Genomic DNA, 13,094 nt, shown 5'->3' with positions numbered 1-13,094 from the left:
AGCCCCGTACCCTTCGAGAGGCCCGGACAGAGGCGATAGTACAGCACGCAGGGGGCCGCCGCGGGCTGGGAGAAGCCGTCCTGGAAGGCCGTGGACGGACAGGAGCTCCTGGTCCATCCTGCGTCTAACGGGGCGGCGAGCGCAGCAGGCGGCACTCGGGCTGGGTCCCTGCACCATCCGCTCCGCTCACAACTCCTCTGCTGCATTGCCTTTCCCGCGGGGAGCGCGGCGCCTGCGGGCTCGCCTTCCCAGGAACCCTTCGCTTAGACTGAAAGGCACCTAAAGGGGTTTCTTTCCCCTGATTAGCTTTGTTTTGTTTTTTTCAGCTCGGGAGCATAAATAACTCCGATGGACGGTGACCTTGGAGAGAGGCGCTATCTGCAGGGACAGCTTCTGCAAGAGGCCACACGTTTGGCGCGGGGGGCTGCGGCTCCGAGCCGTGCCTCTGCCCGCAGGGCAGCTTTCCTGCATGCTGGGGGGCCTCGTTGGCCCCCACCTCTGGCACCGCAGTCACAGCTGCTCCTGCTGTCTAGCACAGACGCTGCTGGCCTTCAGTGGCCACATCAGGAAGCTGAAGCTCAGACTTCCCTTGAACAACCCCCAAGAGACCATCCTGGAGCTCCTCCACCACCTCTCCATGACCTACCACACTGCAAGTGCAGCTTTCCAGCCCATTTTGGCACTCATGGTCCCACATCTCCACCTGGATGCTGTTTCCCTACAGCCAGAAACACTCCCAGAGCCAAGTCACCCAGCCCAGACCCTACTGACTCCCTCTGGTTGCATCAGAGGAGGAAATCAAATGCGCCCAACGTTTCTTCTCCACCAGCCCACATCGGCAGTCACTCTCTTTTGTTTTCTCCTAGGTGCTTATGAATACATTAATTAGCCAATGCTCTATTCCACAGGGCCAACTTGTGCTTAATCCCTTGTGTCTTCTCTCCTACCCTCCTTTTTTAAAGTCTGGGAAGTACGTACGGCAAGACTAGAGAAAAGCAGACATGGGGGCCTGTCTGCCACAAAGCCCCAGGTTTGGGGCTCCACCAACTGAACCAGAAGGTCCCAGAGAAACCCGAGCCCGCTAACGTGCAGGTGTTTATTCTCCTGCAGTGCTTCCCCCCACGCCCCAGCTTCCCTCGTGCCATGCTTATGGACGACAGCCACGTGCCCGGGCAGCGCACATCCTGCTCGGGCAGCGCACATCCTGCTCTGGCAGATGGTCTTCGACACATTTTCCTTCCGAATCACGATCCCAGCACGATTCCTCCTTATGTTTGCAGTCTGTAGCTGAGGCCACAACTTGGTCAATCCAGGCTCTTGCAGGTTTTTCAACCCCCTCTGTAACAGGCAAGTTTGTACCTCAGTCTCTCAGTTATTTTCCTTAAGGAACTATAGGCCAAAGCACACTTTTCTTGAGACTGACCTCTCCAAGCCCTTCTCTTGTCAGTCTGGAGTACTTCCTAGTTCACTCTTCATCTTAGCTTCGTCACTTCATTTTTCCTCTCCCCCCTCTCACATCTTAGCCTGCAGACCCCAACCGCTTCCTTCCTTCTCGCGGGAGATGGAGCCTGCCAAAGACTCGGCTAACGCAGTCGTGGGACCTTCCTGACCCCAAATGAGCTGCACCAAACACTGGGCAGGAGCAGGGGCACCTTTACCTTAGCCCAGTGCCACAGTGAGGGGCTCAGAGTTGTGCAGTGCAGTTGGCATAGCCCCCCCAGGGATAGATCCTGACACCGCTGTCTCCCTTGGCTAACGCAGCCCTGGTGCAGCGTGTTGGTACAGCAGGACCTAAGAGCTGCATGCTTCAGCCAAAAACATTCCTGGGCTCCAAATGACAGCAACTGAGTGAAACACCAAGATACAAAGCACAGGTAGAAGCAATGATCTGACAACCCTCAGCTTCATCAGTTTGTCTAGCTCTGCCACAGCTCCCGGGAGCAGGGAATGCAGAGCTGGCCCCTCTCGGTACAGCAGTGTAGCCTGTGACGACTTCAAAGGGCAAAGATATTTCTCTCCGGAGCAGGGAGCCTGCAGGCTCACAGCAGCTCCAGGCAACACCAAGGCCACGATCATCATTGCAATGGTTCACTCTGAATTGCTTAAGGAGGAAGGTCACAGAAAAACATATATAAATTAAATAGATCTGAGGCTTTTATTAGCAACTTTTAAAGCAACTTTGTTCCATTTCAGTCCTTTGGGAACCCAGCTTTATCCAAGAGTAATTCTGAGTCTTGCAGAAGCCATTAAGGCTTCCTGTCACCCTGGTGCAGGCAGGGAGATTCCAGCAGGTATGTGGTGATGGGGAGACGGACTGGGTTAGCTGGAGAGATCCTGGCTTGTGGTCCGGAGGTAATCCTGTATGTTTCTAGCAAGAGATTCATTGTGCGGGAAGCTGGCCTGCTTCAGACATGAAAGCAAGTACAAAGGGTAGGGCCTGAAAGAAAAGAGGGTATTGCAGCAGTAAGGACAGCAGCATTCCTTTGCCACAGTCTTACTAGTAAGCTCACTCCTCATACACTACAGAGACTCCTCAACTCTGCCCCCAGCCTTTGCTCTCCCATTTGCTATTGCAGAGGTGGGCTGACTTTGGCTCCTTGTCAGTTCTTATGTGCCCCAGAGCCCTGCAGAGCCACAGCCTGGCTAAGCACTGAATATCAGAGCAGAAGTGGGGTGAAAGCAACTCAGACGCCTTCGTGCTGCAGTTCCAGGCTGGCAAGGGCTGAGCTAGATAAACCGTGCACACAGTTTAAAACACAAGCTGAGGGCTGTGGAACCCTCTTGGGTGCCCAGCAGTGATCCCACCCACCTCACTACACACCTTCCCAGCCTCTCCTGCCGCTCATCTTCCTCAGAGAGGCTCTCTGAGAGCTTCTGCCAGCGAGTGGCAGCCTCCTGCTTTCGGTTCAGTTCCCACAGGACCTGAACCAGGTAGGAGGCAGCAGCAGGGTCACCTGCAAGACATGAAGAGTAAATTAAGCCCTTAGCAAGGGAGGAGCAGGTCCCTGGCACTGCTGTGGATTGTAGGGTGTTGCAAGAGTTGTTTAGAAGCCAGACCAGGGAGCTGAGCATGAGAAGAGGAGGCGTCCTGGGGAAGAGACCTTTCAGGCTACCTCACAGGCTCTAATTAACCCTGGGGCTGGCAGCCAGACTGGCAGCCAGGACAGATGGCATCAGCCCTGCGGTATAGCCAGCCACTGCTCTGTTTAGACATGGGTCAGGGTTTGCCTTGTAAGCAGGTCTGCACCCCCAAAGCAAGGCCCTGGCTGGGTGGCAGGAAAGCCTTAGTCAGGACTGCGATGGGCCATCAGAGAGAAGTTCTTACTATGATGATCTCACCAAACCTCGCAGACCCACAGTGACGGTGCTGCTATAGCATCCAACAGCTGAGGTTGGCTCAGGTGCCAGGGGATCACCTCTGCAAGCAGCTCTGGCCATGTCTTAGCTGTCCTCAGGACAAATGCAGCTCCCTGTTCTGCTCCCCTCTCCCAACATGCCTCAGCCTCTGGGCTGCCAGGTAAGGACACCCAGCTTCCTAGGATGAAATAAGATTCCAGCTATCCAGCTCCTCCTTTCTGGAAAACCAGTATCTCTCTGGGAGAAAGCTGGCTGCACTAGGCTTGGGTGCAGGAAGAGGAGAGACTTCCACGCTGTCTCAGGGTACCAGCAGAGAGAAAGGTCAGCCTTCAGAGGAAAATAGTTTTGCTCTGCTTCTCCGGGGCAATGAGCTGAGCAGGCCCCAGAGGAGTATCTCAAGCATGCAGCATTGCCAGCAGCCTGGCCACAGTCCGTCATTTGAATTTGTGATCTAGAACACGAGACCTTTCTACTGAAAATAGCAAAGGAAAACTTGTGGCTATTCTCTCTGTCCCTCATCAAAATGAGCCTCTTACCTGGTGAGATCTGCAAACCATGCTGGAAATCCAGCAAGGCTTCCCTATGCCTCCCCAGCTCCAGGAACTGGCTGCCTCGCCCAACGAGAGAAAGCAACCTGATCTTCTGGAGAAGCTTCACTTCTGGTAGGAGACTCTCTGGCATAGAAAGACAAAGACAAATACACCTGGAGACAGCATCCTCCGACATTCCCTCCCCCATCCTAGCAAACTAAACCAGGTTAGCAGTCAAGATAAACCAAACATTTGCCTGGCCTGTTCATCTTCCAACTGCCCTGCTCCACAACCAGCCTGTGACCAAGCTCAGCCTCTCTGCTTGTTGCCAGGCACATCCCAAAATGATGCCAATAGCGCTGCAAGAGACTGTCAAGGAACAGGGGATCTTCTAGGAGAGGACAGGCCAGGAGGTGGTAGAGGCAAGAACAAAGAACACCAAGCACCTTATGTGGCTATGACTTAACAGTAACCTCAGCAACAGCCTGACCTTTGCTCGGCTGCCCATCTGCAGAGGTGCAGGCTGGGCGCTTTCACGCTCTCTCGGCAGTCCCATAACTGGAATAAAGGCTGCTCTCAGCCTCTGCATGCAAACACTGCCAAGAGACCAAAGGCTCTGGGCCAGCGTTGCTGCAGATCTCCTTCCTGCTCAAAGCCTGCAAGCACAAGGAAGGAAAGGCTAAGCCATGCCTGTTGCAAAAGACTGGTGCACAAGGTGTCCATAGCACCTCCAAGGCAAGAATTAAATTTGCCATGGAAGACAAAGAGGAGCGGAGGGAAATCCTTAAAAGACTAGGAACAGCACAACTGATTCAAATCTATACCCTGGCACCCGAATTCAAGAAGCTTTCCAGTTCACAGCCCGCTTAACTGTCACCTAGCACACGGGGAAGAAGGCAGGGCTGGGGGAAACCCTTCTCTGACCAAACCAGCTGGTCCCTTCAGAGGTTCCAGTGTGGCATGAAGCTCAGCACAGCGCAACAGGCACCTCCTGCCAGAGGTGACAATGGGCCTGGAGCCTTGCTTCTTTTCCCACCACTGCCAGAAACACCAGATCCAGACACAGCCAGGCCTCGAGCAGGTCTCAGCTGCACAGTGTCATACCTGTTGTTTCAACACCCGACCCATAAAGCCGGACTCGTAAGAGATCGCCAAGGCACCTGAGGGAGGGAGGATAGAGGAACTTCAGTGCTGTCCTTGGGCTGCAAGCAGTCACGCCAGCTGCCACAGCAAGGTGCACTCTGCTCTGGCCCGTCAGCCACTGCTGCCCCAGCATCTAGCGAGCTGCTGGCTAGGCCCCTTCTTGCAGTGCACCTTCATCACCTGCTGAACTGCATTATGGCCTCCTTGTTCTTGGCCAGCTTGGCCCAGGCCCAGCCCTGGTGCAGGTATGCAGCTGTTCTCCACACAAGGCAGCACAGACTCTCCCTCTTCTGGGACAGGGGACCACTAGCCAATTCTGTCCCTGGTGATGGGCGCTCTGGCCTCTCCTCAAATTCCAGCGTCTGTGGGATCAGGTCAGCTGTCCGGCTCACAACCTCCTCACACACAGTTATGGCATCCTGATGCCTCCCGGCCTGCTCCAGAGCAGATGCTGCTTCCAGGAACACCTCAGGTATCCTGGGCAGAGCTGATCCACCATCCAGAGGCACCTGGGGAAGACAAGCGACGGCAGTGCTCAGACATAGAACTGCACGACTCCCAGCCAAGCAGAGTGGCCCCATGCTTACTGGGGATCCAGAGCTGCCACCCAGCAAAGCTCAGACCCACTCCGATAGAAACTGGAGCCTGTTGGAAGCAGAAGCTGTGGAGCAGCAATGGCTCAGCAGAGCCAGAAAGGCAAACCCTAGTCCTGAAGTGAAGGCCATCCAGAACTGGGCCAACAACTACTCCCTGAAGATAAGGGGAAACTGTTTCTCCGGGCAGTAGTACCAAGCAGTCTCTGGTGTGAATCCCAAGGCAGATGTGCCATGGGTCAGAGGTGCCAGCCCGCAGCTCCCACTGCCCCCTTGGCAGCTCCCAGCTTATTTCCTTTATTTCTCAAGCTAGACAGTGAAACTGGTCCAGGTGTGAAGTCTGATACCAGTCCTTCAGGTGGGTATCCGAATCTCACCTCCCAAGGCGCCAGGGAAACTTTTCAAGATACCTACCTGCTGCTGCAGCCCATCCTGGAGCAGAGCCAGAAAATCCAAGTAATGTTCCACAGCAGCAGCCACCCTGCAACAGGGACAGGACACATGGTAGAAGGAGCAGGGGACCCCAATAAGTGCCAGCAGCCAGGTGGAACCTGAATTGCCAGCCTGCAGGCACTCCCCACACTGCAATCACTCTGTCCGTGCTGCCCACAACTAACAGACCTACAACAGCAATACCGACTGGACAATATCCAGGAGCACAGAGAAAACTGCAGATCCCAAAGGGGCAGCATCTTGTGAGCAGACAAGAGGCAGCTCTGTTACCTCCCATCCTGGAGACACCTCTGTGCCAGCAGGTACTTCACTTCGGAAGGGGGGCGATGGCGGAAGAGAGAAGCTAGCGCTGGTGTGTGGACAAGGTGCTCTGTTTGGATTAGACTACAGGGAGTAGTGGAAGCAGCTGCTGGAGAGCTTCTTTCCAGAGCCTGCAAAACAGGAACAGAAACCGTAGTAGATACACTACAGGTCAAATCCCAAGCAGTTGCAATGATTTGCTATTTCTGGCCTCCAGAGATGCATCCAGCCAAGCAGAAGTACTACACCACACCTATGCTGTTCTCACTCACTAGGGCACAGCCACCTCCAGGAAAAGGAAGGGCAAGATCACAACAGAGACAGGCAGACTTTTGCTCCCCACATATAATCAGGAGATCTCTAAGAGCACACAGAACCTTTCAGTTCAAGATGCTCTGAGCTGCACGGAACAGCATCTCCCATCACAGCCACAGGCCTAGTTAGACCAGATCTTGTGCTATTAGCAGTGAGAGAGATCTCTCATGGCTGTGTTTGTGTTACGGGACTTCAAAAAGGCTGAAGAGCTAACTCGGTGTTTACTGCTCTTCCCAGGCAGGACAAGGCTGCCGCAGCTAATGCACACCCTCTCACAGCCACAGCATGCCTTTTAAAGGCTCCTTTACTAGAGACTTTAAGAGGCTAATGTTCTCCAACACTGAAGTGTAACCTCTGCTCAGCCAACAGTTGGGTGCTAAGCAGGAGTTCCTGACCAAGCTGGGCTCCCCTGTTCCCACTGCTGAGGCCAGAGGAGACACTGCTGACGGTAGTACCACGGCTGGATCACCGTCTTCCACTTTGGGAACCTCTTCAGGCTAAAACAGCCCCTCAGAAGGCATGAATCTCAAAAATCAACCCTGAGGCCACCCCACTGCACAACTGCAGGCAGCAGACAAACCTCGTATAGCACAGCCAGGGTCTGCAGCTCTGCGTCTGTCTCCCCCAGCTCACGGTACACTGCTGCAGCGTGGGACAAGGCAGGAAGGCACTGGAAGTCCACCTGGAGGGCCCGTTTCAGGTGCTGAAGGGCTGTCTGAGGCTTGCCCTAGGAAAATGAGGGGAGTTGCACGTTGCAAAGACATCCTGCTGACATCTTTACTGTTTGCTGGGATCCAGATCCCCACCTTGCTTGCTTCTCCGATAAGCCCCACTAAGCAAGGGCAGTATGCATGCACAGGCTACCCCAGCAACCCACCAAACCTTCTCCATGCCCTCAAGCTCCTTCAGAGCTCGCCTTATTGCTGCAGGGCAGCACGCATATTATCAAGCTGCAGCACTTTAGCCATCAAAGGCAACTCTTCTTGGACGGAGTTTGAGTTTCTCCTCTCTCTGAAGCAACCCTTTGTGCTCAGGGAAAATCCCTCTTTGGATTTTGCAGCTGCCCAAGGAGACCGGGGCCACAAGGGTACCGTGCTCAAGACACTGCCCTCCCGCTGCAGCCCTGACCACACAGAGGCACTGTGGAGGTTAGCCTGACGCTCCCCTCCCAGCTCTCAGGCTGTTTCCCCTCTCTGTGCTGGCAGGGGAGAGGCCTGGCTGTTACCATTCGCTGAGCGCAGCGGCCGAGGCAGGTGTAGATCTGAGCCAGGACCCTCTTGGAGCAGAATCCGCCAGCAGCTTCTTGCAGGAGGGAGAGGGCGCCTGGGAGGTTCCCAGCCTCCAGCTCCTGCAGCCCTACAACAGACCCAACATCTCAGCTCTGCGGCTCCACTCCCCACACAGCCTGGCCCCTAAACAAAGCTATGTAGACACCCCATCCTGCAAACCCCCCCAAAGGGAGCAGGCCCACAGCTCAGGCTGTGCTATGCCCAACCCACCCTTTTCTTCCCAACTGTCCCATGCCTGGATCCCTCCACAACCAGCAACACAGGGCAGGATCGGCCCAAGCTTCCATCTTTTGCTCAACACTACTGAAAGAGAACAAGCTGCTCTATGTAAGCGTCTAATGGAAAGAAGGGCAGCCTCCAAGCCCTGAATACCAAGATGCCCACCTTTTCCGAGGCAGAGGTAGGTGCTGGGCAGGCCCAGGTGCATATACATGCACAGCAGAAATAGTGCAGGTGAGGAAGCACGCACAGAAAAAACATTTTTTTCCAGTACATCTGGGCCATTACCTAGCAGGATGCTCTAGGATATTAATTCAAAAATATTTACTGTGAATGCTGTTTGCTTCTCTTTCAACCCCTGCTTCAAGCTTCCCTCTGAAAACACCCTCAACGTGCCTAAGTCACATCCATATTCTCATCTGCTGCCTCTTTGCTGAAAGTGCTATTACCACCCTAGAGGCTTTTGAGAGGTTTGTGCATGAGAAGCTCCAACTTTCCCCACTCAAAGGAAAGGAAACTGAACACAGTGAGGCAGTGCTGGCTGCCCCAGGAGCTGCAGGTGCTATCAAGACAGCAAGCAAGCAAGCAGTGTGACTGGGATGGATCTCATCTCTGACTCTTGAGCTCTATCCCCTGCTGCCATACCAGGCTGAGAGGCTGCACAACAGCTTCACTTGGCTCTCGCAGCACTATAATCCAGCAGGAGCAGCATGCCTGCAACAAGGCAGGCATCAGAGGACAGACAGAAGAAAAGAAAATCCTCATAGGCCCCCCACCAGCCTTCCAGCTTTACCAAGATCAGTGCTGAGCCCAGGCACCTACCTAAAGCCAAACACAGGCAGAAGAAGCCCTGTGGCAATGCAGAGGCTTAGCTAGGGAAAAAGCAGAGAAGCTCTTTGGATATCAAATGGCAAGTCTGAGACCCATAGACCCAAAGGCTCAGCTTGGGTCATTTCCCAAGGGAATCCCAAGGGCTGACTTGGTTGGGAAGAACAACCAGGATAACGGCAGGGAGAGGGGTCCTGGGACAGGAGGGCAGGGGGAGGCTACAGCAGGGACGACGGTCCCTTCCGCACAAACCCTGCAGGAAGGCGGCTGCAGTGCACAGGATCTCCTTCAAGTCTTCGGCGCTCTGTACGAGGGACACAGAGGACCCCTCGGCAGGTACCTTCCATGCTTTGAGCAGAGAGAGGAGTTCGTTCTTCCCTCCGCTGCAGGGAGCTCTCCCTGCGTCCTGCAAGCACAGAGAGACAGAGAGCAGGGAATACTGAAGGGAGCGTTGATCCTGAGGCAAAGGGAAGCAGAGGGGCACTGAACTCCTCGACAGCATGCTCTGTCCTGGGGAGCTATGTCCTACCATGCCCTCACTCTAACTACAACCTGGTTTGGGGAATAACTCCTTCCTGGTGCTGGGCAGCAGCTCCCACCTGACAGTGGGAGGTACACCTTCGGGACTTCCAGCAAGGCAGATTCAAGTGCTGCCTGAGGGCTTTTGAAAAGGGACCCCTCGGCGACCTGGTGCTCCTGATCAGTAGGAAAGGTTCCTCTAAGTCACACTGTTCACAGCTTATTCCCTGCAGAGGCTGCAGCTCTGTTTGCAGCCCCCTTCCAGCATGCCTGAGTCACCTGGCTGGCGCCTTGCTGCCCTGGGCCCTGGCAGGCAGGAGCTATTCTGGGACCCATTAATGCACTGCGGGCCATTAGGTTAAGCTGGGATGCCAGGGACAGGATTACTCATGCTAAGTGGGAAGCACTGATGGGTTCAGGTCTCCAAATGCCACAGCAGCATTTTGGAGAGAGGGTTTTATGGCAAATACAGTATTTATGCCAGCTCTGCACCCTTTTACCAAACCTGCAAGTATTTATTTTGGTCTGCAGATATAGCTGGGGCACACACTGAGACTACTTGGAAACTCCCTAGTGGCAACAGTAAAGAAAAAATACAAGCCCCTCAGCAATGGGCTGGATAGGTCTCCTGACGTTAGCAAGCAATTCAGATGCTGTCCCTTTTAAGGCTGACTCATGTCCAGCCGGACAATTCATCCCCAGCATGGCTTGGCGCTAAACTTTTGAGCCACCCAGAAAAACATCAAGCACCAGCTGTGGAGGAGATCAGGCTGCAAAATCAGCAGGAGGGGAGGAACAGCTGGCTTAAGGATCCCCCAAGGCTAAGGGAAGACACCTATCATACACGCAGGAGGCACTGCACTGTTGCAGGGATGGTAACAGCATGCAGATGCTCTGACACGGGACAGTGTAGGAAGCTAGAAGCTGCACAGCATCCTCCTGCTGCCTGGTTACCTCAGCATTGCTCAGGAGCCGGAAGAGGCCGATGATACTTCCCAGGCGGTTGGCTGCCAGCCACCACGCTCCTTGCAGGGCGCCCAGCCGATGCAAAGGCGCCTGAAGTTCTTCAACAGTCACCTCCTGCAGCACTTTCTGCCACAGCTCCTCAGTGCTGAGATCCTGCCCAGAGGCCCCACAAGCCTCCAGAACTAGTAAAGAAACAGCCATGAGGCAACAGGTCAGTGCCCTGTAACAGATATCCTCCCAAGAGTGGGAGGAAGCCTCAAGCAAACAGAGGCTCTTCCTAGCGAGGGATGGAACAGGACTACAGGGCTTGCCCAGCTTCACCTGGCTACAGGAGCAGCACAGAAACCAGAGCTCTCATATTAATGAACTAACCCACAGCAGACAACACACCGTTCAGAGCCATGACTCCAGCTTTGTTGACTCCTCCTAAGGTCACTAGCCCAAGAACAAGCAAGCGCTAACACTGCGGATCTCTCTCTGACTCAGAGTCTACTTCAGTGAGTTCCCTTTGAACCCAGGGCATCATAATTAACAAAAACTTTGCTAGAAACTTGGCATTTTATGCCTCGAAACTCTTTTGTTTCCTTTAAAACCTTTGGCCCATCCCCACGGGCTGCAACATGCACATATTATCCATGGCCTCACGCTGCTCCATGCTCCTGCCGTTCCCTACAGAGCCAGCCTTTCTTTTTCACAGTCCTCCCTCCCCTGGCCAGTCACCCGACATATTTAAAATAGAGAATGTTCTTCTTACCCCTGAGGAGCCCCTGGTGTATTCCTTCTGCTTCTCCACTGATGGCACAGTTAGATGCTCCCATAGCAAAAAGCAGGGAGTTGTAGAGGACAGTAAGCTCCAGAGGCAAGGTGGCGAGGGCAGCTGGCAGCCCTGTAATCAAAGCCAACATAAGAATTAATTGAGCTAGGTGTGTGGCTAGAGAAAACCCTACAACCATCCACGCTAAGGCTTCATCACCCTGCTTTGCGACAAAAGAATATTCCTGCCAAGGTTTTTGTGGTGGTGGTGGTGAGATTTTACAGTTCAGAGACCGCACTACCCACAGCGGGAGCAGATGTCACCTCTCCAGGTGCAGATACTACTGATACCATCCTTGGTGTCTTTCCAACCAGCATGCTATCTAGGTCCTGCAGTCCTCCAGGACAGAGAGGCCTTCCAGCCCTTCCAACAGGGCGTCAGTAGAACGTGCTCTTCCCAATACAGGTCCGTCCTTCCGCAGAGGTTTCCCATGTTCTGTCTCCCCAGCTGCAGCCACAGGACAACCCAAATGCTGGGCTGCTCTGCTCTATTGCCTAACTGCTCCCTATAGTATCTTTCTCCGATCAGGTTTCCTCTATAGTAGCACTGCTGCCGGGAATCCCTTTCCTGGCATCTCGGTGCAGTGGGGTGACAAGCAACCCCATCCAGCAGCTTCTAGGCTGCTGCCATTCCTTCCCTGCCTCTTTTCTTCCAGAAACCCCAAAGCTCAGCCACAACCCCTGACAAAAGGATTAGGTACAGGTCAGGGCTGGGCCTTCACCCCTCCCAAGGCGCAGCTCAGCTTATGGCAGCAGGGAAAAATTTCACTTCCGTCTCTTCAGAGATTTGTTTCAAACATCAGGATATCAGAGCTGCGGCCAGGCAAACATCAGTATCCAGGACCGGGACTTCCACCCCCGGCACGCTTCGGCTCTGGGAGGGGAGGGGAGAGGAGGGAAGGCAACCGGCCGGGCCTGCCACTCACCCCGCATCCGCAAGAGCAGTTCCCCAAAGGCGCCTCGCTGCTGCTGCTGCCGCGCCGCCGCTCCGCCGGGCCCCGCGCAGCGCGCGGCCTGCAAGGGACACACTCACCCGCCGGGCCGGCACCGGGGCCGGGCCGGCCCGGGCCACCGCCACCCGCCACCCCCCACCCCGCGTCAAGGCCCGGCGCCGGCGGGCAGGCCGAGGCCGAGCCCCAGGCGTTCCCACGGCAAGCGGTGCTGGAAGCCCCGGCGCTCCCGGAAAACGGCGACCCCCTCGCACCCGCCAGCGCCCGGCCAGGGCCTCGCTCTCGGCCGCCCAGGCGCGGAGGCAGCCGGGCTCGGGGGCCTCCCCGCACCGCCGCCGCTTCATGGCGGCCGCCGCTCTCCTCCCGCCTTCCCGCCTGCCGCTGATTGGCTGGCGCCCGCCGCGGCGCCGCTGCTATTGGCCCCAAGGGCAGGCGGGAAGCGGCGGTCGCTAAGGCAACGGCCAAGCGCGCGGCAGGAGCGGGCGGGGCTTGCCGCCGTCCCGCCGCGAAGGCGGTGGCCGAGAGGGGCCGAAAGGCCGCGCTCGGCGAAGCCGCGAGGCCGGCAGGGCAGCGGCCGGCAGCGGGGCCCGGGCGCCGCGGGCCCCCCCAACCTCCCGAAATGAAGTCCGTGCGCTCCGGCTCTCACGTTTTATTTGCAGCGATGAGGTTGTGCAGCCGTACAGAACCGGAGCGACCGCCGCGGCGCAGGGCTTCGCGCCCCGCTCCAGCCTGGCGGGCAGGAGCAAGGCGGCAGCTAGCCTCGACGCGAAAAAGCTAATCTTCCCCACCACCTATTAACCAATGATTTAACAATTAAAA

General features: G+C 55.6%; 1 protein-coding gene across 2 annotated transcripts; it reads right to left on the bottom strand.

Annotated features, from left to right (window-relative positions):
• Window positions 1-2,132: 2,132 nt before the first annotated feature.
• LOC138064015 (Fanconi anemia group G protein homolog) lies at window positions 2,133-13,066 on the bottom strand. 2 transcript variants are annotated; one of them, XM_068924333.1, is made up of 14 exons: window positions 12,922-13,066; window positions 12,252-12,339; window positions 11,267-11,398; window positions 10,501-10,694; window positions 9,280-9,433; window positions 7,917-8,047; window positions 7,272-7,418; window positions 6,347-6,507; window positions 6,038-6,104; window positions 5,211-5,539; window positions 4,992-5,047; window positions 3,894-4,031; window positions 2,810-2,954; window positions 2,133-2,437 (listed from the first exon to the last, which is right to left on the bottom strand). In XM_068924333.1, the coding sequence occupies exons 2-14, from the start codon at window positions 12,256-12,258 to the stop codon at window positions 2,320-2,322; spliced, it is 1,779 nt and encodes a 592-aa protein (XP_068780434.1). In that variant the 5' UTR covers window positions 12,259-12,339; window positions 12,922-13,066; the 3' UTR covers window positions 2,133-2,319. The 2 variants fall into 2 exon arrangements, with proteins under 2 accessions (XP_068780434.1, XP_068780435.1); XM_068924334.1 differs by having other exon boundaries at window positions 2,822-2,954.
• Window positions 13,067-13,094: the final 28 nt, after the last annotated feature.

This window comes from Struthio camelus, chromosome W, assembly GCF_040807025.1.
Source record: "Struthio camelus isolate bStrCam1 chromosome W, bStrCam1.hap1, whole genome shotgun sequence".
Taxonomy (NCBI): Eukaryota; Metazoa; Chordata; class Aves; order Struthioniformes; family Struthionidae; genus Struthio; species Struthio camelus.
Note: the sequence above shows the minus strand (reverse complement) of the source record. Positions and strands in the feature narration are given on the sequence as shown.

Excerpts from the sequence above, each read along its gene's own strand:
- LOC138064015 (XM_068924333.1), bottom strand. Across the intron at positions 8,048-9,279 it reads TGCAGCCGCCTTCCTGCAGG|GGCTGCAGGAGCTGGAGGCT; the intron begins GTTTGTGCGGAA and ends GGTCTGTTGTAG. Across the intron at positions 6,105-6,346 it reads AGGTGTCTCCAGGATGGGAG|GGTGGCTGCTGCTGTGGAAC; the intron begins GTAACAGAGCTG and ends TCCCTGTTGCAG.